At 49.9% G+C, this 27492-nt stretch overlaps 2 protein-coding genes across 2 annotated transcripts; both read left to right on the top strand.

Moving 5' to 3' along the window:
- Window positions 1-7922: 7922 nt before the first annotated feature.
- Window positions 7923-15177, top strand: LOC106863502 (keratin, type II cytoskeletal 4-like). The gene is made up of 9 exons (XM_014892976.2): window positions 7923-8468; window positions 9604-9818; window positions 10847-10907; window positions 11181-11276; window positions 12032-12196; window positions 12688-12813; window positions 13372-13592; window positions 13950-13978; window positions 14092-15177. Exons 1-9 carry the CDS (start codon window positions 7923-7925, stop codon window positions 14493-14495), a joined length of 1863 nt encoding a protein of 620 aa, XP_014748462.2. The 3' UTR covers window positions 14496-15177.
- A 4179-nt stretch (window positions 15178-19356) lies between these two features.
- On the top strand, window positions 19357-24747 carry LOC106863501 (keratin, type II cytoskeletal cochleal-like). Its single transcript, XM_088180638.1, has 12 exons — window positions 19357-19753; window positions 19847-19906; window positions 19952-20097; window positions 20915-21135; window positions 21965-22025; window positions 22541-22636; window positions 22743-22907; window positions 23028-23153; window positions 23453-23673; window positions 23786-23820; window positions 24218-24358; window positions 24539-24747. Exons 1-12 carry the CDS (start codon window positions 19357-19359, stop codon window positions 24745-24747), a joined length of 1878 nt encoding a protein of 625 aa, XP_088036764.1.
- Window positions 24748-27492: the final 2745 nt, after the last annotated feature.

Below are 27492 nucleotides of genomic sequence, written 5' to 3'. Positions count from 1 at the left end.
GGGACAGCCCAGGGTGTTTGTCAGCCCTTAATGAAATGAGGCTGAGGAAGCCACAGTTGTCGTGCTCAGTAATTAAAGGGAAAGTAAAGCCTCCTGTCTGTGCTTTGGGAGCAGCCTGGCTGTAGACAGGATCAGGAAGGCTCAGCTGAGCAGCGACAGCATTGCAAAAACGCCCAGGAGGAAAAAAAACATGAAATGATCCCCAGGTGAAGCTAAGGAGGAGCTTGGAATACCAGGGGTGCAATTATTGGGATGCCTTGAACACCAAGCTGGCATTGGATCATTGAGATTTCCACATGCAAACCATTCTGCCTGGGGAACAAGAGACGCAGGTGCTTCACACTCCCTGGAATCACATGCAGTGCCCAGCAGGTGGATTTCCCCATGGGATATTAAGGGAGAAAATTCAACCACATAATAACAAGAACAAAGGGAATAACAAGGCCAAACATTGATGTGTGTTTGTTGCTCTGAGAAATTGCCCTGGAGTTCCCCCAGTGAGTGTCCCCAGTGTGTCTATCCTGCCAAGCTGAGGGGGAAGAGGGAGCCTGAATCACTTGGGATCACCCAGGTGCTGAGCTGGAAATGAAAATTTGAGTTTCAAGATCCCACTCAGCACAGTTTGCCCAGAAAAGTGTAGGTTTACCTAATGTGCTTTCTTTGATCCTCCAACAGAGCATGGCCAGAAAGTCCTGTTGGCAGGAAACAGAGTTTCATGGAATGGGTTGGGTTGGAAGAAACCTGAAAGATCATCTAATGCCATCCCTGCCATGGCCAGGGACACTTCCCACTAGCCCAGGCTGCTCCAAGCCCCATCCAACCTGGCCTTGGATCCTCACAGGGAGGAATTTCTTCCCAAACCCTGCCCTCTGCCAGTGGGAAGCCATTCCCCCTTGTCCTGGCACTTCAGGCCCTTGTCCAAAGTCCCTCTCCTGCTCTCTTGGAGCCCCTTTAGGCACTGGAAGGGGCTTCAAGGTCTCCCTGGATCCTTCTCTTCTTCAGTCTGACCCACACACCCATCCAGTGCCACCCCTGCCATGGGCAGGGACACCTTCCACAATCCCAGGCTGCTCCAAGCCTTGCCCAACCTGGCCTTGGACACTTCCATGGATGGGGCAGCCACAATTTTCTCTGGGCACTCCACATGTGCCAGGGCTTCCCCACCCTCACAGGGAAGAATTTTTTCGTGATACCTAATCTAAACCTATTTTTTTTCAGTGGGAAGCCATTCCCCCTTGTCCTGGCACTCCAGGCCCTTAGAAACAGTCTCTGTATGTTTCTTGTTGTCTCCTTCAGGCACTGAAAGGCCACAATTAGGTCACCCCAGAGCCTTCTCTTCTTCAGGTTGAACAATCCCAGTTCCCTCAGCCTTAACTCACAGCAGCTGCTCCATCCCTTTAATCATCTCCATGGCCTCCCTTGGACTCTCTCCAGCAGCTCCACATCCTCCTGTGCTGGTGGGGTCTCACCTGAGCAGGGCATAGTGGCAGAACCCCCCCACCTTGCCTGCTGCCCACGCTGGGGTCTCAGCCCAGCACAGAATTCACTGGAGGATTTTCCATTCTTTCTCTGTGCTGTTTCTTGGCTTTCTTTTCTAGTCACTCGGTGCTGGGTTTTCTTGCAGCCCAGGTTCCCAAGTCAACTCCCAACAGATGTTGAGATGGGCCCAGCTGGATTTCAAAGCTAGTATCTGCACATCTCTGGCCATGGAAGGAAGAGTTTCCTAAAACAGGAGATTTAGGTCAAGCAGTGAAGAAATCCCCATCAGAAACAATGAAATCAAAGTGTGACTTTGCAACTCTGAAGGAAGTGGTGGCTGCCCCTTCCCTGGAAGTGTCCAAGGCCAAGCTGGATGAGGCTTGGAGGAACCTGGGATAGTAGAAGGTGTTCCTGCCCATGGAAGGGGGCAGAACATAATGAGCTTTAAGGTCCTTTCCAACCCAAACCATCCCGTGGTTCTATGATTCCATGACCTTGCTCAGTGGGGGGAGGGATCATCACCCTACAGGTACCATGACTATTGCTTTGCTTTATCTCCAGGAAGGTGTGGTTTTGTGGCAATTCAGTTGTTAATCTCTGGAAATGGATGTTCCAACCCTGCAGGCTTTTCTGAGCCAGGGAAATAAAGAGCGTGGAGCTCAATGTTCCATCTGGCTGCTCCAGGGCACTGGGGCTTTAGGGAACATTGGAGCAGCTGTTCCTGAGTATTAGGGCTGCAGTGGAGGTGGTTTCCAACTCCTCCAGGACAAATCCTGCCTTTATCTCCACTTATTCCAGTGGAGAAACCATCACACACAGCACACACGCTGAACTGCCACCGCTGGGGTGACACACCGAGGCTTTCTTCGTGTTGGTGACAAAATGAATCACAAAAGTAACTCCAACCATTCATTAAGGTAATAGGTGCATCCTCCAGAAGCTCAGCCTTCTCTCATCTCCTTAATCTGAGTGTCCATCTGGGAAATTTAATGAGTAGGTGCTCACCACACCATTGTTATTCCTCCTGCTTCAAATTTGTCCCTTTATTTTGCTGAGGCAGCTGTGGACAGATAAGAATTTCTGCTCTGGGATCACCCTCCCCAGGCCCTGTTTACTCCTGTCTCCAGGTTCTCCTGCAATGGTGGCTTTAGAAAACGATATTTTCCTTGATGATCCCAAGCTCTCTCATTGGCTATTCATGGTCTCTCTCTCCAACTTGGTGCCTGGTTTTTACGCATCTGAATTTAGGTAAAGGAATCCCACGCTGGAAGTGTTTTTATTTATTGGTGATCTCACCTGCCAGGTTGTTTTTACATGGCCTGTGAGAGGCTTTGTTCTCTAACCAATGTCTCTCCTTGTCCTTCTTCACTTTTAAATTCAACACAGAGATCGTTTTGCTGATAAAATCTCAGTAGTTCTCTGCTCTGCTGCCAGCAAACAGCATGAAATGTTTGTCCATTGTCTCCATTTTTGTTTTAAAGAAAACTCTAAAACAAACGTTTGCAAAATTAACTCTGTTACACCAAGCACCTGCTCACTGAGCAGCTCCTCCCTGTGGTACTGCAGATACTGGTGTGCACAGACAGATTTCCAGACATATTGATGGGAACTAGTTGAAATTCTGAGGCTGAATTTCCCTCCTCCCACACTCTCCCCTTTCACTCAGCTGCTGGAAGGCATCTCCAGAGTCCCCAGTTGGCTCTGTGCATGAAAGAACATGTTTTCTGATTTAAATAATCTGTACCATACAAGAGATGAGACAACTGTCCTGTGAAATATCACAGCCCTATTTCCCACCTCCAAATCTGATGCCCTCCCCATGGGATGCTTTTTGCCAACCATTCCACAAAAAACTCTTCCAGTGGACACCTTGTGCCCTTGGGGGGCTCTTACACCACAGAGTGACTCCCTTCAGTGCTCCTTCCTGGCTGCTCTGCTTTCTCCTGACACCACCACCCTGATCCCACCCCATTACTTTGAGCCCCTGTGGTCCCTCAGTCCCGAGTGCTGGCACAAACTTGTCTGGATGATGTCAAAATGCCTCACACATTCCTATGCAAAGGAGGAATGTTACAAAGGAAGGGGTGGACACTTGTGGTGGCTGGTACGAAACCTCTTTGTCTCTTGCAAAAGGTGGCTCCATGTGTTCCTCATGTGAGACATCACCTTGAGGAGGGACATTTTATAGAACCATGGAATATCCTGAGTTTGAAAGGACACACCCGAGTCATCAGTCCAGCTCCTGACCCTGTATAGGACATGCCAAATATCCCAACAATCATGTGCCTGAGAGCGCTGTCCAAAGGCTCCTGGAGCGCTGGCAGCCTTGTGCCTGTGACCATTCCCTAGGGAACTTGTTCAGTGCCTGATCCCCTCTGCAGGCAGAACCTTTTCCCAATATCCAACATAACCCTCCTGACACAGCTCCAGCTGCTCCCTGGGTCCTGTCCCTGCTCACAGAGAGCAGAGATTGGAGCTGCCCCTTGAGATGAAGATGCAGCTGCTGACGAGTCTTCCCTCAGTCTCCTCCAGGCTGACTTTGTGTGGCCCCTCCACACCCTTCCCCATCCTCTAGACCCTCTCCAACATCTTTAGGTCTTCCTTATATTGTGCCACCCAAATTTGCCCCCTGAATGGAGGTGAGGCTGCCTCAGCCCAGAGCAAAGCAGAACAATCCCCCTCCCTGGCAGGACCTGGTGCTCCCACGAGGTGCTGTCCATCCTGGCTGCCAGGGCACACAGTGGGAGTTTCCTCAGATCCTAAACTCATTTTGTTCTCTGAGTAGACTGCCACAACACCCCAACAATGGTGATGGGACCACACAGGTCACCCACAGCCCAGCAGAAGGAAGGGAGGAGTTTTGGGAAGGTTATACCTGGAAACACCTCAAATGCAAGCGGTACATATGGGCAGGAATCATGGAACAGCCTGGGAGGAACCTCAGGAATTATCTTTTCCATCTCTTTGCCCCAAAGCAGCATAAATGGATGGGGATGATCCAAGCTGAGGGTGAGGAGTGGCTGTGGAGCAAGGTTACTGGTTCCCAGTTTCAGACCATCATCTCTACCCCAGTCCCCACTAAATCCCTGTCTGCTTTGATGTGGGAGCCAAATCAAGCTGCACTTAAGAGATGGGGAACAGCCACCTTTGGAGAGCAGGACCAGTAGAACCAGGGGGAGGTGTCCCAGGGGCCTCATTAACCCTTTTAATGGTGACCTTGTGTCCATTCCACAGGGAGCCACAAAAACTGCCCAGCCTGCAGGGAGGGAGGGAGGGAGTGCACCACCACCATCACGCCTGACAGCCTTGTTTTTCAAGGAGAGGGTCTTAAAAGGTGCTTTTCTCACTGGGTCAAAGCAGACTCAGGAGGCTGTTGGATGGTTTTTCCAGACAGAATCCAGGAAGAGGTTGGAAATGCCCCCAGGCTCTCCCTGTCTGCAGGGGTGGCTTAGCAGGTCCCAGTTTAGTAGGTGCTTAAGCAGAATGAATTTATCAAGGCACATGTAAATCTCAAAGGTGTTAAAGTCTCATGAAAGCCACCACAGCTCAAGGAATGTTTAGGGCCAAGCAGCTCAGGGGTTTCCCCTGTAAACCTGGGTGGAAGCTGTAGGTTTAAATCAAAGATGAATCCCTGAGAGAAGCGGTTTCATACCCTCCTTGGAAAGAGGAAGGTTGGTCCCTTTCTGCCAACACCATCTTACACAACCAGCCAGGACAAAGTAGGGACATGTGAAAAGGTCTCAAGGAAGACCATTAAAGCCATTGCAAACCTTCTCCTGGGAAGCCCAAACCCCATCAGAGTCCTTCCTGCTTTGAAGTTGGTGGAACCTCCACCATGTGACTCTGAACCAGCTTTGTGAAAGCTCAGCACCTGCAAACCACAAGCGCTGCCCTGGACTGACTTCCTCTGAAGTGCAAGGCTGGGCACCTGGAAAAGCCACTTCTTAGGGACAGGAGCAGGAGCCAGAGGTTGAAGATCAGGTTTGTTGTAGAGGAACAGCCTGACAACTCTTCATACACAAGAAGGGATCTCAGAGCTTGCAGCTGGTAGAGGATGATTGTCCCATGAGCAGCATTTTCCCTGTTTTCCAACACAACCAGGGCTTTGGAGGGTCTACAGCCCTGAAATGTGCGTCACCCATGTGGCACAAGGCACACCATGGTGGCTGAGCAGAGATACAGGGGATAACTGGGACCTGACCCAGCCAGATACAGATTTCTCACAGCTGGAAAAACTGGAAAGTTGTTGTCCTCAGGGGAAAAGGGTCGTGTCTTTCTTGCCTTGAAGAGGAGATGCAGTGTCTCTGTGGTCCTGCTGGGCAGCAGAGCTTGGAGCAGCGGCTGCTCCGATCCCGCAGCTGTGCAGGGCTGAGCCACATGGGAAGCAGAACTAGAGCCTGGCTTCTCCTGGCTTTGGCTTGCCCGTGGTTGTGCCAACCTAAAAAAGTTCATGAAGGTCATGTCTGGACTTCCCTAAGGGCTCAGTGATGCTTTGTCCTACCCGTGAATGCCCTGTCCCCAGGCAGTGCTGCACGTTTGGCTTCAGACCACACACCCAGTGTCTTCTCCAGGGATTGCACCAATGCTTTGGCTCAAAATACAACTCACTTCCAAAATATTTCTTCTCTTTTCACTTGCATGCAAGAGGTTCCAGTGCTTGGGTTACCTCGAAGTGACACGAAGGATGTGGTGCCCCAAAGCTCATCTGATTTCTCCAACTATCTGTGAATGAGAAAAATTTGGGATACTGAAAGGTGTACCTGGCCACAACAGGGGGTTGGAATGTTTTATGATCCCTTCCAACCCAAACCATTCCATGATTCCATGATTCTTTGAAAGTACATTGCATTGGAAGATGTGCATCTGTGCATATTCAGATTAGCATAATTATAATGGAACATGATTATAATTATAGTATTTTTTTTTCATTTCAACCCTTTATGAGACGTGTTTAAAAAAAAAGGAAAGACCTTTCCAGGAAATACTCCACAAATATTCTAAATATCCTGATTCTTTTTCCCAACTTTTAATTCAAGACACTACATTTCACATTGACAATAGCACTGAGTCCTCCCAGAACCAGTTAATTTTGCCCCAGCAAAGATGTAAAGATTTCTCAGGGCAAGCTCTGCAATCCCTTGTGTTTTTATGATTAGGCCTCTTTTCTAAGGCAAAAAAGGAACTTTATTCGTTTCCAAGCAAATTCAAAAATATTTTAAAGAATTTTAATTGAGATGATTCCTTCTCATTACCAGATACTACTGGAGGGATTTAATGTCAAAAAGGTGTGTCAAGGGACCACCAGGCAAAACCTTCACTCCAGCTGACATTTCTCAACCTGCTTGTAACACTTCCCTTCTTTGTTACTTCTCCTGTTCATGTGAATCTGCTGTGTGACCTGGTCCCATCACGCCCATGTTCAAAATTCAGCACCTTCCCTGGGCACATAACTCTGTAATAAATCACTGTCATTTCCCAGAAATGCCTTATCTTCAATTTCAGGTATTCTAAGGGGCAGTGGAAGCCTCCTTGGGCCCTGGCACAGGTTGTCCAGAGTGGCTGCCCCTCTCCTGGAAATGACCAAGGCCAGGTTGGATGAGGCTTGGAGCTACCTGGGATAGTGGAAGGTGTCCCTGCTCACAGCAGAGGGTGGAATGAGATGAGCTTTAAGGTCCCTTCTGAGCCAAATCACTCCACGACTTCACGATTCTGTGAACCCCCAGTTTCCCAGAGCATCTTCCCCAAGACCAAACTCATCCTCAGCACCACCTCATGCGGTTCCTGCTCCTTCAATATGGAAACCACCAACCCCATCCTTCTGGTCAGCACCCGAATTCTCTCCAAGAGCCACAGTCATCCCCACAAGAGGAAGGAAGAAATGCTTACGAGAACGCTCCCCACAACGTCAGTGCTGAGCCGGGATGGATCCGCCTTCCCTCTCCCTGGCACCCGCGCTGTTGCTCAAGAGCCCGCCCGGAGCTGGCCCCGGACCCTGAAAGGGGCGGCATCCCCACGACATTTTGCAGGAGGTCCTGAAACGTAATTAAACGCTGTGGTGAAACCAAACCGTAAACAAGCCATGAATAAAACCCCCTTGAATTATTCTGCTAAACTATAATTACACAATAAGGAAGCAGATTAATTAAGTAAAATATAAGTCCTGAAACTGAAGCTTGCAAGCAAAGCAGTTTATTTTAATTTCCACATTATTTCATATGAGATAGAAGTGTTTGCTGTGGGTTTAAAATGTTGGAAGCCATTTCTTGCTGCCAGGCAGACCAAACCCATTGGATAAATTAAATTTTTGCATCTGAGGCACCTCCTGAAATGTATATAAGGAGAAGGGCTGTGCCTCAGAGGAGCTAAAGGAGCTCTCCTTCTTCCAGTCCCTGCTCCTGTCTTGCTGCTCCGCATCGCCGTGACTGCCCGCCCACCCCAGCACCATGAGCCGACAGTGCTACACCTCTGGCTCCATCCTGGGAAGACGAGGCTTCTCCTCGGCCTCCGCCGTCTGCGGCCTGGGCAGGGCCAACAGCAGCTCGGCCTCCGTGTGCCAGCCCGTGGGACGGAGGTGTGGGATCGGTGGCTTCAGCAGCCGCAGTGTGTGTGACCTGGGCCGAGGCCAGAGGATTTCCTTCGGCGGGAGCTGCCGCAGCGGGGTCTACGGCGGTGCCGGAGTCGGGCGCTGCGGCGTCGCTTACGGCGGGGGCCGCTTCGGCACCGTCGTGGGTTTTGGGAACTGTGCGAGCTTCGGGGGCCTGGGCAGCTACAGAGGCCTGGGGGATGGCGTGGCCGTGGGGGGCTACGGCGGCAGCATCGGCATTGGCCTCGGCGGAGGCAGGTCCGAGGGCATTCGCGGCGTCAGCATCCACCCAGAGCTCCTCAAGCCCCTGTGCGTGGGCGTGGACCCCGAGGAGTGCCAAGTGAGGACCCATGAGAAGGAGCAGATCAAGAACCTCAACAACCAGTTTGCCTGTTTCATCGACAAGGTGAGACCCCGCTTTCCCTGCCCCGTGTCCCTCGGCTCCGAAGGGTGCGTGTCTCCAGAGACAACATGGGGGGCTATTTCTCCTGGTGCCCTGGTATTTAAATATCTCTGATGAGCCGTGGTGGTCCTGGCCTGGAGACCTTCTGGATCTGAGCCTTGCACCAAGGCAACACCATCAGTATTGTACCTTTGGATGGTCACCAACCTGCTAAAGAGCTCAGTTAGGAGCAGCTCCAGGTAAATCCAAACCTGTGAGTGATGAGATGAAGACACAGAAGGATAGGAAATTTTATCTCAAGTGTATAATCTGATGTTGCTTTCATAAATCTATATACTCCAAAGGACTTCTGCATTCTTAAAATAGTTTGTGTTTCATTAAGGTGATATGGAAAGTTGAATTTAACTAAAATGGGAGGAACTATTTTAATTTCTCTGTCCCTCCACTCTGTGAATGAAATGATTTGGTGATTTCCTAAAAAGATGTAATTTATCATTGTTTTCTTAGCTACATTTAAGGGTTTTCATGACTCTTTAGAGAGCTGTTATGGGAAATAATTTTTCAAGCAGCAAAGAAAATCTGCTCTGTCTCATCTGATCTTGATTTTCCTGGAGAGTTGTTCTGCAACTGGAAAAACTGAATCCACCCAGGAGCAGCAACTCCTGCTTCTTCCCATTTGTAAAATGACTTATTCATGACCCATCAAGCTCCTAGATAGCCCTTTAATCTACAAGGGGAAAGGCATGATAAGTATCCACGATTGGAGTTTAAATCAGATACATCCAAATGAGGTCCTGGATGGAGCTTTTAGTGCTGAGAAAGACTTGTTACTGCCCTGGGCCCACCAGGAGGCCGAGGATCCAGTTCTGGGAGAGGAGGGGAAGTGTCTGGCTGAGCCAGCATATGTTGAACCCAGGCTTGGCCTCAACACAGAGTGAAGGCACTGATGTTGCTCAGCCTGAGATTCGAGTCCTGGGTGGGACCAGTTTAGCTCAGAGAAGATGCTGGTCCCACTTAACCCCCTGAGATAGCAGTACCTGGCCATTTGCAATTCTGATTTGATTTTCACTTCTCCCTTTGTGAAGTGCAGAAACCCTGGGACAGGAGAGCCTGACTCTCCCATCTCTTCCTTGTCCAGGTGCGGCTGCTGGAGCAGCAGAACAAGGTGCTGACCACCAAGTGGGAGCTGCTGCAGCAGTATGTGCTCCCAGCATCCCGGAGAAACTTGGAGCCTGTGTTTGAGAACTTCATCTGCAACCTGAGGAAGCAGCTGGAGTGTGTGATGGGGGAGCGTGAGCGGCTGGAGAATGAGGAGCGGTGCCTGCGGGACCTGGTTCAGGAGTTCAAGTGCAAGTAAGTCACACACAGGGAAGCTGCAGAGCCGGACACTGCTGGCCTGGGTGGTGTTCCTGAGTGTGAATCCAAGGAAATTGCACTGGATGGACCAACAAACTGGGGTACAGGGCAAGTAACCTGAGTACTGGGTGAATTTCCTGCACTGGGCATCCAGTGCTGTACTGGAGATGCTGCTGATGGACTGGGAGATGCTTCCAAGCCCAGTTTCCTCAGGGAGCAGGATAGGAAATCACTTCCTCTGCCTCCTGCACCCCCCTGTGATTTGCCATATCCAATCTCCCCCATCACCTGTGCCTGTGTCTTCCCCAGTGCCATCCATTCCCACAAAACAAAAAAAAGTCAGCCAATTTTCTCCTCCCCACTCTTTACCCACATCATGTTGGGCTTCATTCTCTTTTCCCAGAGGGAATGTGGGAATGTTTTTTTTAAATCTAAGCCATAGATACTCCTTAATATTTCCCCGTGTGCTCTGCTAAGCCACAAACCAGGTCACTGGATCAACTTTCCGCACAGTTCATCAACTCAGGTGTTTTTTTCTTGCTGAGCCACCACTGAGCTGATCCAACTCACAGAACCATCATCTTGTGAAAGTTCTTGCAGGTCTCAATTACTGATTCATTATGCCCTGACTGTGCTCCCCACTGCACCCTGGAGTTTCACAGGTTGCTCAAGCTCCTGACCTTTCCCCGAGGCATTTTGGCCACAGTCTCCCCATAAGCACTCTGAGCAGAGTCCTGGATACTCTCGAAAAACATCTCACAAAGTAGAAGGGCTGGAAGCAGCAATCCAAGCCTCCAGCTTTGCATTTCTGGTGGTTTGGCTGGATTTTCTGTCCTCTGACTCCAGCTACCCAAACCACTGGCATGGCTAAAACTGCTGAGTAACGCCGTGAGGGGTAAGAAACAGCAAAAATAATGATAAAAAATTAGTTGCAAGGTGAAATCTCATTGCCCTTGGTCTGCACGGTTGGGTGATGGAGATGAGACCCCCAGAGCTGAGCATCCCCCCGCTCTGCCTTCCTGCAGGTACGAAGATGAGATCAACAAGCGCACAGCAGCAGAGAATGAGTTCGTGGTGCTCAAGAAGGTGAGTCAGGACAGCTGAGGGTGGGCAGACCCTGGGAGTGGGGTCAGCGGGAGAAGTGGAGGGTCCTGGCACCATGGCACAGCCTGATGCCTCAAAAATGAGGCAACCTAAGGAATCTGGAGGACCTTTCTGAGGTTTTCAGCACATGCAGCCCAAACCCACACAATGCTAAAGGCTGGAAATAGAGGGGTTTCCTCCAAGTCTAAAGAAAACCTGGGATTTGCCATAATTGTTCCTTCACATCTTTTCACCAAATTGCTGGTATCTCTCCAGGATGTGGATTGTCTCTACCTGACCAAGGAGGAGTTGGAGGTGAGGGTGGGTCTCCTGCGGCAGCAGCTGGAGTTCCTGAAGTGCATCTATGCCGAGGTAAGAGCTCCTGTTGCAATCTGCTCCCTGGGCTGAGGCAGCCATCTCCTGCCCTCCCCACCCAAGCCTTACACCAAGAGTGCAGGGAAAGGTGTCTTTTCTGAAAATCCTGGGATTGCAGCCCAAAAGTGTATGTCTTTAGATGTATTTGATAACAACACTGTCACACCTACTTTGGGAAGGCAAAGGGGGTCGTGGTTGTCTCCTACATTGCTGCCCACAAGGGGAGGGATCTTTTGCCTGAAAACCTCTCAAATTCTAATCCAGACCATCCCTGGGTTGGCTCAGTATTTCTAGAACTTGTTTTGTTTTATTTTTACATTAGTCAAAATATTTTTATGAAAATAACAGCTCTGTCTAAAATTCCCCACGTTTTAAACAAAACACACTGGGGGCACTTTGCATTGACACCTTTTTGAGCTAAACCCCTTCAGCACGGGTCAATGGGGCCCAAAGAACTCATGCCCAAAGGATTCCCAGTCCAGGAAAGCACTGGCACAGCCAGAAATGCAGGAGTGGGCTGCTCCACCAGGATTCCCCACCCTTCCTTAGGGAACTGCACACAGCCATCTCATGTTGTGCCTCCAAAACAGGTCACAGCTGCCAGGTCTTGCTGGACTCAGGTCACCCAGCTGGAGAACCCCACGCTGGGAGCTCAGGGGAGAACCTCTTCAAACCAGAACCCCCTTGCTGGGGTTGCTGCAGGCCTGGCTGGGGCTGGTTGAGGGAATGGAACTGATGTTCTGGTCCTGCAGGAGAGGGCTCAGCTGGACTGTCAGCTGTGTGACACCTCTGTCATCGTGCAAATGGACAACAGCCGGGACCTGGACATGGAGGGCATCATCAAAAGTGTGGAGTGCTGCTATGAGGAGATTGCCCAGAAAAGCAAGGCCGAGGTGGAGGCTTTCTACCAAACCAGGGTGAGTAGTCCATGAATTTCCATGACAGTCCATTTCTGAGACCATTTCTGAGTCTATTTCTGAGACCATTCCTGTCCTTCCTGATGCAACTTTAACCCACCTCACATTGTGTATTAGCTTCAGTTTGCTTAAGAAGTTGTACCAAAAAAACCCTAAACCCAAACCAACCTTAAAAATGTGGTCTGAGACATTTTGGCACAAGCAGAGCAGATCAGACTGTTCAGAAATGTCCTCTTCATGCACCCTGAGGAGCATCATCACTTCCCAAAGGGCAAATCATAGAACCCTAAGGCTGGAAAAGACCTCCAAGATCAGCGAGTCCAGGACTCACCTGAGACTCTCACCTTGTCCAGGCTGAGGCCACGTCTGGGTGGTGCCCTGGGGACACCGACCTCGGTGCAGCTCCAGAGAGTTCCATCTCCCCAGGAAGGCAGGGGGCCCTGTGAAGGGCGATTTGGGTGCATTGACATCATCCTCTTCCTGTACAACAGCTGGAGGAACTGCACAGCAGCCGGGGCAAGTTCTGTGATGACCTAAGGAACAACCAGAGCGAGATTGCTGAGCTCAACAGGATGATCCAGAAGCTGCAGTGTGAATCAGACAATGTGAAGAAACAGGTAGGACCAAAGGATGGATCCACCTGAGAGTGCGGCTCCTCTGTCAAAGGGCATTGTTCTACCAGCTCCCACCCTGTGGAGCTTCAAAGAGCCCATGCTCCAGATTAGATCTATTTTAACTTCTCATCTGCTGTTCATGCACACAAAAAAGCAGATTTATTTTTCACTTGGGAAATAAGAAGTGCATTGGTTTGGTGATACCAGAATAAGTGTTTGCTCTGGGGTCCCACCAGGTTGCAGCCAACAGATCCCATCCTCTTCATCCCATATAGCTTGGCTACCACAAATCCAGCCTAAATCTTGACTCTCTGGCACTTCCTGGCTGAGAAATAGGGGGTCATATAAGCAACGCTGTGGAGATACCCCTTAATACCACCCTTGCCTGCCCTCTTGCCCCGAGAAATTGTGCCTGGAAGTGTCCAAGGCCAGGCTGGATGTGGTTTGGAGCAGGCTGGAGTAGTGCAAGGTGTCCCTGCCCATGGCAGGAGATGGGACTGGATGGGCTTTACTTGACTTTCCCGAAGCTTTGTGGGAATGTGCTCCTGTGTGTGTCCCCAGATCTCAGCCCTGCAGACAGCCATCTGTGACGCCGAGCAAAGGGGAGACTGTGCCCTCAAGGACGCCCGGCAGAAGCTGGTTGATCTGCAGACAGCTCTGCAGCAGGCCAAGGACAAGATGGCCTGTCTGCTCAGGGACTACCAGGAGCTGCTCAACGTCAAGCTGGCCCTGGACATTGAGATTGCCACTTACAGGACACTGCTGGAGGGAGAAGAGAGCAGGTAGGAGCAAGCCTGGATGCATCTTTTAAGCATGGTCAGCAAAAGACAACAGGAGGAGAAAGAAATGCACCCAGAGCTGCAGAGGGGAGCAGGGTCCCTTTTCCCTCCCACTGGGTGCAGAGGGGATCACACTCTCATCCAAAAAAAAGGATGGGATATTAGTATGACCGTGCAATTAGGGCTCCAACCCTGCAGTGCTTTGGTGAGCAATTTGAACAAGCTCCCCTCAGCAGGGTGTACCTAAAGACCTGAAGGACATGTCAGGTTTCTAAGCAGGCAGTGGCTGGGTTCTACTTGCCCGTGAATTTGAGGAATATGTTCCTAAATACATCTCTGAGACGTTTCTTTCCTTGACAGGATATGCACCGGCAACCCCGTGAGCGTGGGTGAGTTAATGACCCCCCCCTTAATTTCCTTACAAGCTTTTAAGCTTGTAACGCTTCTTTAAAGCCGGGTTTTGGCTGCTCGGGGCGTGACCCAGCGTGTTTTCCTCCCGCAGCCGTGGTCAGCGGCGGGGGCACGGTCGGGGAGTGCCGGTCCCTGTCTGGGATCGGAGGCAAATGCACCGTGAAGAGCGGCGGGGCCGGCGCGGGGCTGGGCATGGTCTCGTCCTTCGGCAGCGCCGGCTTCAGCACCCGCAGCGTGGATTGTGTCCCCAAGGTCGGGGCAGGATTCGGGGCCAGGAGCGCCGTCGGCTGCGTGGGGAGGGAGGTGCTCACGGGGGTGGACGGGGTCCAGTGCGCCCCCGGGATGGGCAACCTGGGCAACCTGGGCAACCTGGGCAGCGTGGTGTGCGCGGGGGTGGAGCAGTGCGGCCCCGGGCCCGTCCTCATCCCCGGGGCCCCGGGGGTCTGCGGGAACAGGTTCAGCACAGCCGTGCGTGTGGTCAGGACGACCCGGTAGAGACTGGCGGGGCCCGACACCGCAGATTTTATAATAATCAGCATTTCTGCAATAAAACAGTATTCCCCCTCCCTCTGACAGCCACAGGGATCACACAACTATGCACTAGGACAGCGCTCTGCCTAAACCCTTTGCCTGACAAAATCCACCCTCTCCTGATGTCTTTCTTGGGGGAAACTCCCCCCTGCCCCCCTCAGCCAGGTGAGATTTTCATTTCAGAGAGCATTCCTGTCTCCACACATCACCTTGGCTTTTCAGTCACCCTTCCCTGCTTGGCCCCTTTCCAGCAGAGACTTTCTTTCCCTAATGCAGCTATTGCAAAAGGATGAAAAATTTGGTCATCCCAACTTCAGAAAGAGAAGCCACAATTTAATTGTCCGAGACGAAGCTGCAGCTGTAATTTAACTTCTTTGATGACAGCAGAAAATCCAATTTTTCCTGTTTACAAGAGGGTTAGGAATGCTTATGTAAATTGGTCCAGGTTGCTACACCACGTTTGGTAGAGCAGATTTTAATTATGCCCCAACGAGCACCTTATATTTCTGTAGTTAAATGCATGCGTTGTTTTTCCTGTGTGCAATAGACGGAGTTAAAGCTTTTAATGTGTAAGTGAACAGAGTTATTACCCTTCGCTTACTCCAGACTTTCAGCTGTACCTTCAATAAACTCCATGCATAATTCATGCTGCACTGCCTGGGCTTTATTTCCCTCTCTGATATTGCAAATCATAGAAATTTCCTCAAACCTGAGTCTCCAAATGGGTGGAGTTTGGAGCTTCAAGAAGTTTTTGTCTGCTCTCCTTCCTGAAGCACCTTTGCATACCTTTATTCCATCCACTGATTAGTGTGGCCACAAGGAAGTCTGGAAAGGAGGCTGTTTAACCATCTGTGGGATATGCACTTTGCTTGGGATCCCTCACAGTGTCTGGGATCTCTGGAGATGGAACAAAAAGACAACCAGGCCCTTGTTTAAAGAAATCAGTGAGAACCAGCTCAGGGAGTAACAAGAAAATAATCCCACACCACACCTGCGAAACTCTCTCACCAGAGTGGGTTGGTCTTTGAGGAAAGTAAGAGAAAAGTGCGGTTTCCCAAAATGCAGCACCAGGGGCTTCTTCCTCAGCCCCCACCTTCCTTAAAACATGTGAGCTCACACAAATAGCAGGGTCTGGAGATCAGGCTGGACATGTCCCTCCATCATCCCTTCCAGGGAGGGAAAACCCTCTCTCACAATTTTAGGAAACTGGGATATAGGAGAAATCACATTGCCCTTTCCTTTTCCTCTTCGAGGGTCATAGAATCATGGAATATCCTGGGTGGGAAGGGACCCACAAGGATTATCAAATCCCAGTCCTGGCCCTGCACAGGACACCCCAAAAATCCCACCAGATGCTTGAGTGTTGTCTCAGTGATCCTGGAGTTCTGCAGGGCTTCCAGTTCTGGACAGTGACCTTCTGATGGGTCTCTATAACTTGGCTGGGGGGATCTTGCCATGGTGACAACTCAACCCAGCTGCATGCACAGCTGGAATCACAGGAACACCAACCAGCCCTGCAGCTCCTCTCTTCCCACATCTCCCCATGGAACAGGCAATGACCCCTGAGCCAGCTCTGCATCACCCTTGGGGAAATCCCTGTGTCCTCGTCCAGCCTGGAGCAGCACAGGGTGTGGGCAGGGTGTCTGCCCACCACGAACCAGGGGCTGTAATTTATTCCCCCATGTCCCACTCTGTTTCCAAGACTTCCCTGCTGACTCACGGCTTCTATCCCTCGACCTCTCCAGGGCTGGAGGATGGGCTCAGCCCCCAATCCCAGACTCGGTCTGTCCTCGCTGGTGGGATGGGGATGAACCCACCATGGGATGAGTTCCAGCCTCTGCTGCTCTGCTGGCTTCGGGCATTCTGGCTCCCCTCATGGTATATTGGATGTGCTCAACAGGGAGCAGAACATTAATTCTATTTTAATAAATGCCACAGTGGCTGCAGGGTGGTGAAAGCCAAGTGGGTCAGCCCGTGGTGAGAAAGCAGAACTCACCCTACTAAAAATGTTTTTGGAAACATTGTCTTCATCTTTTCTGCTGCATGAACACAACTCGGGCTCCATCTCATTTCTATGTAAATACCAAACAGAAACACCCAAAACAAGAAGCTTCCAGTGCCCCAACAGCTCATAATTTATGTTGATCATCTCCCTGCAAAGCAATACCTGAACACCAAACACCAGCCAGCTCCCCAGGGGACAAAAGCAGTCTGGCAGCTCTTGCATTTCTGGGAGAAAACCTTTAATCATCCCTGTCCTCAACTCCCAGCTATTGCAAAACCCACATTTGCTTCTGCCTGCTTGAAGATGTTCATGTACATCAGGGTATTTTGGAGAGAAAAAAGCCAGGAATATGTGTTTGGGGCAGATGGAGGTCAAGTCCTGCAGTGTCGGTCTGGACAGACCCTTTTATAAATGGATAGAGTCTAAAACTATGGATTCATGGAATGGTTGGGTTAGAAGGGATCTTATAAACTGTCTCATTCCACACCCTGCCATGGCCAGGGACACCTTCCACTATCTCAGGTCACTCCAAGCCCCATCCCATCTGGCCTTGGACGCTTTGAGGGATGGGGCAGCCACATCTGCTCTGGGAAATCCATTGTAGGACCTCCCCACCCTCACAGAGAGGAATTTCTTCCATAAATTTACCTTTGACTTTCCCTCTTTCAGCTTGAACCCAGAGCCTGGCAGAGTTGATCCAAATATGAAAATGCCACATTTGCCTCTGGGTTTGGAGCCCCAACCCTCGGCTCCTCCACATCACCAATCAGCCCAGGAAGGACAGGGAGCGTTTTTGAGGTGGCCTTCGCATCGCTCACATACCCTGTGGATAACGAGCCGAGGGGAGAAGAGTGTGGGAGCCTAAAATGACAATTCCCTCTTTCTGCTTGGCAGCCCCACCTTTAATCCCATTACATTCATTTAGCTCTAACATCTGATCTGAACCCGTTCTTCAGCTTCAGGACAAGCTGCCTTTACCGGGGTCAAGGAACCATGAAGACAAAATCTCATTTTCCCATCGCACCCTGGCTTTGAATTTTATGCAAATCATCGAGGCAATGGATGCTCATGAATTTCAAGTCACATTCCAGACTCAGACCCACATTTTCCAAAAAGAGAAAAGCTGACCTGCCCCATTTGGGAATCATTTCTCACTGCAAAGTGAAATTCTCTTTCAGTGCCTCAACTCTCCCATTCAAGCCTGCCTGGCAGCATTTCTCCAGGGGGAATCAGATATTTAGTCTTCTGTATTCAGTAGCACCTGTTTAGTTGTTCTTCCAGAGATGCCAGTGGGATTTTAGCTCCTTAATGGTTTTGTAGCACTGGGGCACAGGAATGTGTTTTGAAGGGCAAGTAGAATCCTGTCCTGTAAATATATTTATTTTAATATATTTATTTTAAGGTCCAGTCCTCCAGAGTTCAGGCAAAGCCACCAGTGCAGCCCCATGCCAAAAACCAGCTGAGCTCAGACATGCAAGGGGCAAAATACTCTCAACACTGCAGTTCCACCAAGTCTGACATGCCAGAAAATGTCACCATACCCTGTTGAATTTGATCTTTTTTTTCCCAAGGACCTAGGAAGTAAAATAAGGAGAATTTGTGGGAGTATTTTTCATGCTGCTTAAATCTGCTTTTGGCAGCATTTTGGTTGGAAGGTACAAAAGTCTTTAAAAGAAATCAGAGCTAGAGAGAGTCAGAAACTCAGTACTGACTAAATCCTAAAGTGGGCAAATTACATCATTCCACAGAGCTGGGCAGAGCTTTTTTTTTCAGAAAATTTGTCTCTTTTTTTGAAATGGTTTTTAGGTCAAGATGAAGATGCATCAATCACATCATCAGCTAGCTGGACAAATGACAACACAACCTCTGCATGGAATGGAGTTGTCCTCTGGAAATGCAAATATCCGGAGGAAAAGCCTAGAAAACTTGCCATAGGCTAAATAATGAATATAAATGGCCAAAATTTGAGATGATACTTACATCTGGAAAGGGGAAGAGGAAAACTAGATCAGGACCTCTTTTTCAAGTCATCCCAAAGAGATGGTCCGTGCCAAGGGAGTAGGAACAGCAGACTGGATAATTAGAGCCCCAAAAGGGATGTCAGGTTTCATGAACATCAAGCTGCCTTCTGCCTTCAGGTGAAGAAACCCCACGAATTATTTTTATTCATATGTAACCATTTTGTTCTCACTGTCTTTCACTTGAGCTCGTCCAGAGGACTCTCCACTGATCTCTGTGTTGATGTGCTGCATCTTTTAAGTAGAATTGGGAATCCAAGACATTATTTCTGTTTTTATAATATTTTAAAATTACATTCTTTCACAGTGAGTAAATTATAGAATCATGGAATCCCAGAATGGTTTGGGTTGGAAGGAATCTCAAAGACCATCTCATGCTACCCCCTCCCATGGGCAGGGACACGTTGCATTAACCCAGGTAGCCCCAAGCCCCTCCCAGCCTGGCCTTGGACACTTCCAGGGTTAGGCAAAATAATACAAAATAAAATAACCTATCTCTTCGAGGAGACAGAGGTTTTGCATGAGGTTGAGATCTTCCTGCCAGAAATCTGGGTGTTAGATAACTCTTCCAGCTGAGCGGATCCAGCCCCAGGAGGTGTGTTTGGGTGCAATCAGGGTTTAACAAGTCTCAGGGAGACAGCTGCCTCCTGGCACGTCAAAACCATGAAGGCACTAAATTGATCACTGGACTTCCATGCAACCAAGCCCAGATCCCCGGCAGATAAAAGGGGCGCCCGTATTCCCTTTCCCCAGAGAGCTGCGGAGTCTCTCTGGCTGTGCAGGGCCCTTCTCTGCTGCTGCCATGAACCGGACGCTCAGCATGAGGGCAGGAGGGGGAGGCCGATCCTACAGTGCTGCCTCGGCCATAATTCCGAGCAGCAACAGGGCTGGCTTTAGCTCTGTGTCCATGGCACGATCGGGAGGAGGAGGAGGCGGCTTTGAGAGGCTCGTTGGAGGAGGTGGTGGTGGCAGTTCTGGTGGTGGTGCAGGTTTTGGCAGCAGGAGCCTCTACAACCTTGGTGGTAGCAAGAGAATTTCTATCGGGGTTGGAAGCAGCTTCCGAGCTGCTTTTGGAAGTGGAGGTGCTGGTGGCTCTGGCCTGGGAGGTGGCGGTGGTGGGGGTGGCAGTGGTGGAGCTGGTGGGGGCCTTGGGCTGGGGCTTGGCGGTGGAGGAGGTGGATTTGGTGGTGGTGGAGCTGGTGGTGGCTTTGGGCTGGGGCTTGGCGGTGGAGGAGGTGGGTTTGGCTTTGGTGGAGGTGCTGGGGGGCTTGGCTTTAGTGGTGGGCACGGAGGTGCTGGGGGGCTTGGCTTTGGTGGACTCGGGGGGCTGGGAGGATTCCCTGCGGGGCTGGGTGGTGGAAGGAGCCCAGCAGGATTTTCTGGTGGCCCGTCTGGAGTGGGTACAATCCAAGAAGTGACTGTGAACCAGAGTCTCCTGGCACCACTGAATCTGGAGATAGATCCAAACATCCAACAGGTGCGGAAAGATGAGAAGGAGCAAATCAAGACCCTCAACAACAAATTTGCTTCTTTCATTGACAAGGTGAGACTTTGTTGGGTGCTGTGATTCTGTGGTAGAGGGGGAGTGAGGATCTAGTGGGTACAAAAATACGACTTCAGAGATCTCCAGTCCTTCACTCATTCCCTCCCTGTATGTCTCTGTTAACTCCCTCAAACAATAATGTCCTTCTGAACATTTGCACGGGAGAAAACAAAACAAGAAAATTGTAGTAATGGGATTAGATCCAGGTTTTGTGCCTGAGAAATAACACAGATGAGTTGAAATGGAGTAAGTCACTTTTGGGTCCAGGTCAACCCAACTCTCTCTCTGGGCAATCACAGCAGATGTCTTGATCTTTGTTGTTTATTGCCTGCAAGATAAAATCCTTTTTATTTTGACACAGTTGATTCAACCATTCAAGTCCTTCCTTGGCTTTTAATTGGATAAGTATGTTGGATGCGTGAGCAAAAGGAAAGACAATTAAGCCTTTTAGCATTAGTACTCAGACCTTGGCTTTAACAAAGGAAGATAAATATCTTGCAAAAAAAGAAACCCCAGAGGGTGTGAAAGAGGAACTTCACTGCCTGGTGAAGAAAGAGCTGAACCCAAGTTTTCTTACCATCACTCATTGGCTTCCAAAATTAAATTGCCTCTGAAGAGAACTGTCCACTGAGGGTGGATTTGTTCAGCTACAGGTTGAGCTAACATAGCTCTGGATAATCCAGAGGACATTTCCAGTCTGGAAACTCTTAGTTCGGGAGTCCTTTGGCTCCTGCCATGCATCATTCCCAGTACTGAATATTGGCTGTCAGCTCACAGATATCTTCTCCCTAAGCCTCTTCTGCTTCCCAATGCTCAGGTTCGCTTCCTGGAACAGCAGAACAAGGTGCTGGAGACCAAATGGACCCTCCTGCAGGAGCAGGGCCAAAAAAACAATTCTGGCAAGAGCAACCTGGACCCTCTGTTCGAGGCCTACATCAACAACCTGCGACGGCAGTTGGCCAACCTGCTCAGTGAGCGGGGCCGCATGGACGGGGAGCTGAAGAACATGCAGGACCTCGTGGAGGACTTCAAGAACAAGTGAGTGTGAAATGGGGTGTAAATTGTTCAGCTGAACATTGAGCAGCAGGAGTTTTCACCCAAAGGGTGGTCAGGCACTGAACAGGCTCCCCAGGGAATGGTCATGGCCCCATGGCTACCAGAGCTCCAGGAGTGTTTGGACAACACTGTCAGGCACAGGGTGGGATTGGCAGAGTGTCTTGTGCAGGGCCAGAGAGTTGGATTCAATGATCCTCATGGGTCCCTTGCAACTCAGCTGAATTTGTGATTCTATGATTCTGTAATTCTAGGATTCTGTGATTCTATAATTCTATGATTCTATGGTTCTGTGATTCTATAGTTCCATGACTCTATGATTCATGTCAAAAATTTCAATTTCTGAAAGTAAACATCCAGACTGAAGTATTAATGGAAATTTCTCTAGGAAAGGGAAAAAAGTGTCTCCAGTTTGTGCTCCAGCCCAAAATATAGAACATCACTAATCACCTTCAATACCCCCTGCTCAGAGGTATCTCTCCCTGCAGGACCTGTTTTTCTCAACAGCACCAAAAAGGGTCCATCGACATTTTTCCCATCAAAAAATGGAGACTCAGGCAGGACACAGCACCTTGTGATGGCTCCTGCAAAGGAAAATCCTCTAAACCAGCTTTACTTTCCTTATTCCATCTGTGTTAAGTCAAAAATGTCTTTTCAACCTTTTGAGAAAGGGGAATCTCACACATTTGAGCTAGTTCCCAGGAGGCTGATTTGGAGATGCCACCCCCAGTCCAGATCACCTTGCAGTCCCACCTGGACACCTGTTCTGCTTCCCAAGGTCTGATCCAGCACCTCTTTCCCTTTATCCCTGTAGATATGAAGAGGAAATCAACCGACGCACAGCAGCAGAGAATGAATTTGTGGTGCTCAAGAAGGTGAGTGAGATAGGAGGTGCTGCAGATGCTGAGCCAACACCAACTATTGCATGGACTGGGAATATCCTGAGGGATGGGAGATCTCATGGAGCTGAATCTTTATCCTTTAGAGGGGTTTTAAATCACCATTTGATTGTGGGAAAAGAATAGAATGGCTTGTAGGAAGGAAGCAAAATCTCCTCCCACTCCCATCCCACAACACACAGAGGTGCAAAGCAGATCATGTAGAGACAAAGGGGATCAGTCCTGCTGGGAATCCCAGGTACCAAGGCCAAAGAGCCAGGACCTCCCTCCTTATCCACTTCCAAATTACACACAGCACTTCTCTGGGGCAAGAGATGCCCTCTTGGTGCTCTTCCAGCAGGATGTGCCAAGCACAGCTTCTCTGCCAGGCAGCAGGGAAAGGGGCAGCCTCGTCTCCATGCTTCACTGTTTCTTGGCTCTGCCAAGGAACTTCTTCCTGGCTGAGAAGAGGATCCAGGTGCACACGTGCCCCCATAGCTGCTCTTTTCCAGGATGTGGATGCTGCTTACATGAACAAGGTGGAACTGGAGGCCAAGGTGGACGCCCTGAGTGATGAACTCAACTTCCTTCGAGCCCTCTACGAGGCGGTACAGACAAATCCCCAATTCCTGTCCTGCCATTGTCCTTGGCTGAGGACTGCCACCACTCTGAGGGCTGGGAGACGTGAGTGCAGCTCCTGTGTGCTTCCCACAGGAGCTGGCCCAGCTCAGTGCCCAAGTGTCCGACACCGCTGTCATCCTGTCCATGGACAACAACCGGGACCTGGACCTGAGCAGCATCATTGCCGAGGTCAAAGCTCAGTACGAGGACATCGCCAACCGCAGCCGCGCCGAGGCCGAGGCTTGGTACCAAACCAAGGTGAGCTGACCCATCCTTGCCACAGGCAACCCCTGTGGTCCCAAAGAGGGGCTCTTTGAGCCATGTGTTGTCCAGCCAGACACTCAGATGGGTCAGGTTACATCTTCCTCGTCACCTCAGTTTGAGGAGCTGCAGGCCACAGCTGGGAAACACGGTGATGACCTGCGCAACACCAAGGGTGAAATCTCAGAGCTCAACCGGCTCATTCAGAGGATCCGCTCCGAGATAGAGAACACGAGAAACCAGGTAGGAATGGCAAAAGGGGACGACAGAGCCCCAGTCTGTTATCCCTCAACACCACAGCTCAGCTCTGCTGATCAGGGACTTTTCCAGCCTCATTGAAGGTGTTGAATTCTCTCCTGGAAGAGATTTCACACTGTAAAACTTAGCTACTAAGTCGTTCTTGCCAGTCTGGCATCTCAACTCCAGCCGTGTTTGCTCAGCTGGAACATTTTCCATGAACGTCTCAGCCAGAACAGGTTTCTTCCTTGGGTGACTCTCACCCAAGGGGAAGAGCAGCTTTCCAAGCCCCTCATCCCTTGCAGTGTGCCACCCTGCAGACGGCCATCGGAGACTCGGAGGAGCGTGGAGAGCTGGCCCTCAAGGATGCCAAGGCAAAGATGATTGACCTGGAAGATGCTCTGCAGAAAGCCAAGGCTGACATGGCCCGGCAGCTCCGGGAGTACCAGGAGCTCATGAATGTCAAGCTGGCCCTGGACATCGAGATTGCGACCTACAGGAAACTGCTGGAGGGAGAGGAGAGCAGGTGGGAGCAAAATCCTTGTGGGGATAATAGTGACTATCACTTTTCCCATCAGAGGTTGGTTCTTCTGCCTGTCTCCGTAATTTTGCTCTAATCTCCTCTAATCCCTCAACAGGCTCAGCGGGCAGGGACTGAACCCCATCAGCTACTGTAAGTATCACAGTTCTGAATCCCAAAGTCTCGCTTTGGGAGCAAGGCCTGGGAGAAATCTTGGGAAAAGGGAAGTTTTACCCCACATAACACTTCAGGAGTTCTCCACTGTCGTTAGGGGCTTATGCAGGGGATGGAAGTCCTGTGGGTCAAGGTCCTGATGATGGCATTTCCTGGAACAGGGTGACTCCACAGAGCAGCTGTGGCTGCCCCTTCCCTGGAAGTGTCCAAGGCCAGATTGGACAGGGCTTGGAGCAACCTGGGATAGTGGAAGGAGTCCCTGCCCATGGCAGGGGCAGGGGTGGGATGACTTTTATGGCCCCTTCCAGCCCAGCCCATCTCATGATGCCGTGACTGCCAAGCAGATGTCCAACCCTCTGATTGCTTTTCCTTGCAGCAGTCATCAGCTCCAGCTCCGGCATGGCTGGTGGGGCTGGCTTAGGAGGAGGATTTGGTGGACTGAGCCTGAGTGGAGGAGGCGGCGGAAGTGGTTTTGGCCTTGGAGGAGGTGGTGGAAGCAGCTTTGGTCTTGGAGGAGGTGGTGGAAGCAGCTTTGGTCTTGGAGGAGGTGGTGGAAGTGGTTTTAGCCTTGGAGGAGGCGGCGGGAGCAGTTTCGGTCTTGGAGCTGGCAGTGGAGGAGGAGGAGGAGGAGGAGGAGGAGGCTACAGCTTTGGAAGCGGAGGAGGACTTGGACTCGGGGCTGGAGGTGGTCTTGCAGGTGGATTTGGAGGAGGGAGTGGCCTGGGCACTGCCAGCAGCTACAGCCACGCTGGAGGTGGCAGCAGCGCCCTGAGCACCAGCGGAGGGAATTTCAGCTCTGGAAGTGCAAAAGGCACCAACCCAGGTGTGAAAATCGTCTCCAAAACCTCCTCCAGCAAAAAGAGCATAAAAAGCCAAAGCCTGAAGAATGCCACAGAGCCCGAGTAAAGCAAAGCCCAGACCCTCCTGTGGTTCCTCTGTTCCTCCTGCCCACCATTCTCCTTCAGCTCCACCCCTCCAGCTGCCCCTGCCCTGCTCCTGCTCTGCAGTTCTCACACATTTGGATCTCACGTCAAGAAAAGCAGTGGAACACACAGAAATCAGAGCTCTCCAACTCCCTGGAACAGAAATTAAAGGAAAATATGGGCCTAAGTGATTGTTCTGAATGGGAAATTGGTTTGGTTTTCCATTTGTTTGTTTTAAATAAGGCCAAGCAGTTTGTGATTGTGGCCACCCACAGCCATCAGCTGAAATAGAGCAAATAGCAGGAGAAGTTCTAGCTCAGTTCTGGCTCCCAGAAGCCCAGGAATGGGCTGGGAATGTGTCTTTAGCTCACCCTGCTTTGTCTTCACTGCTGGAACGAGCCCAACTTGTTCCTTCACAAGAGAAGATTGTCTGCATCAGGGTTATTTTTCTGCTGTCTAGAAATACCCCTGGAGGCTACTCAAAGATCCCAGGCAGTGGCTTGTAATGTCCCAATGTCCCTCTTAAAATATCCTTCATTCTGAGTCACTCTGGTGAGATGGAAAATCCCTCTTTCCTCCATTCACAGCCAAGTTTTGAAAGAGATGATTTTTCCAGATATTGCCAAGTTTTGCTGCTGAGTCAGCTCAGGCACATGAGCCTGACCAGGGATTTGGAGTGCTAATGTTCAAGCAGCAACCTGAGATCCCTCCACCCACATATGAGAATTCAATGTGCCATGAGCTTATCAAAAAGCTTTTCCCAAATCACTTTCCCATTGCTGTCCTTTCTCTTCATAAATGAGTTTGCCCACAGTGGCCCTTATGCTTAAGCTCAGGGGTGGTTTTTGTCAGAGGATTCACCAGTGATTGATCTGAAACCTATGAAAAAGGGCTTGTTTTCTAAATTTTAGGATTTTTACATTCTAAGTAATGTCTGACATAATGAGTATTTCAAGAGCGAGATCAGTGCTTGCCATTAAATGGGGTTTCTGTCCTGTCCCATGTAAGATTTTGCTGGAATGTCTTCAAAAATTTCCAAATCTTCCAGCAGTCCAAGTCTTGCTGTCTCTGCCCACAGCCCTCGTTACAGCAGCTGGGGAAAGTCTGAGACTCTGAAAATCAAGCTGGAAAATCTGCCTGAAGAGCCATGTCCAGAGCTCCTGGGGGAATTCCAGCATCTCCTCCCTGTGTGGGTTCCTCTGCCAAAAGAAATATCTTTGGGAAACTGGGAAGGAACTGGAACTGCAGCAGGTTCCAGCCCAGTGTGTGGGAAACATGGCAGTCAAGAGCAAAATCCCAAAGGAACTCCAGCATCCCAATTCTATTTTCTCCTTTTCTGGTGGAATTTCCTCCTCTAGCCTTCCACTGTGTCTTTTTTATTTTTGGAAAGCACCATTAAAAAAGAAAATTGCAGCTTTTTATACTTTCATAATAGTGATGCAACTCCATGTTTCCCTTCCTCTCTCTATCTGGAATCTGTCCAATAAAACCAGATTGTAATTTATTTGTTCTTTTTATTTATCTTTTTATTTTAAACCAAAACCAGCAATACAAAATATTCCCAACCTTTATCAGAATGAGCTGGAGGTATATTTGCTTTACTTCCAGGGAAAAGTTTTGAAATTCCAATTAAATTATAATGAAAATTTTGAAATCACTTGTCCCAAAATAAACTGAAGAATTTGAGAAAACTGGAGGAGGAAGAGGAAGAAGAGAAGGAGGGTGGTGGTTTATGCATAAGTGACAAGATAATTAATCACCATTCATTTCTTAACTTATTGGGGTTAATCCAAAAGCTTTTCTTCCATAGAAGGGAGTGTTTGGGGCAGCCAGACAAAACCTCAGGATTTAATTTTTGCTTTCTTAAGAAGCCAGAGCAAACCCAAGTGTCTGCAGGGCTCTTGAGGAGGCTTTATCTGGAAGATCTGGGTTGGGGATGGGTGCTGGAGCACAACAGCACTGATACAGATACTTCAGCCAGTCATTGCAAAAGGAGAATAAAACCGAGGAAAAGTGGAGAAAAAACCCTCAGACAAATGTTATTGCAAAGCCCTTATTGAATTTCAAAGGCTCAGATGCTTTGCTCTGCCCTGACCTTGCAGCATCCTGGCCCTGCATAACTCTGGGCAGAACTTGGGAAGGAGCAGGAGCAAGGGAAGGAGCAGGAACGCACATGCCAGCGTGTCCTGGCAAGTTCAAAGGAGACACTTCAGCAAAACTTCGCTGAAACCCAGGTGCACCAAAACACAGCAACATCTCATCCCCTTTGCCCGGGAAATCAAAGGAGCCTCAGTGAAAGACCAAATCCAGGGACAAAACCGGACTCAGAATCCCAGAATCCCAGGATATTGGGGTTGGAAGGGCCCTCTAGAGCTCATACAGTCCAACCCCCCACCAAGGCACAGACACCTGGAGCAGGTGACACTGGAGGGCTTCCAGGTGGGCTTGGAATGTCTCCAGAGAAGGACAATCCATGTCCTCCCAGGGCAGCTCTTCCAGGACATTGCCACCTCCATGGAAAGAAGTTCTTCTTCGTGAGGGGGTGGAATTTCTTGTGTTCTAGTTTATGGCCATGACTTCTCCCTGCCCAGGGAGGTGGTGGGATCGTCATCCCTAAAGGTGTCCAGGGAATGACTGGATGTGACACTCAGTGCTCTGGGCTGGTGACAAGGTGGGGATTGGGCACAGCTTGGACTCTATGAGGGCTTTTCCCACCTCAGGGGTTTTG

The sequence above is a fragment of the Sturnus vulgaris genome, chromosome 30 (genome assembly GCF_052056855.1).
Source record: "Sturnus vulgaris isolate bStuVul1 chromosome 30, bStuVul1.hap1, whole genome shotgun sequence".
In the NCBI taxonomy this organism is placed as follows: Eukaryota; Metazoa; Chordata; class Aves; order Passeriformes; family Sturnidae; genus Sturnus; species Sturnus vulgaris.
Note: the sequence above shows the minus strand (reverse complement) of the source record. Positions and strands in the feature narration are given on the sequence as shown.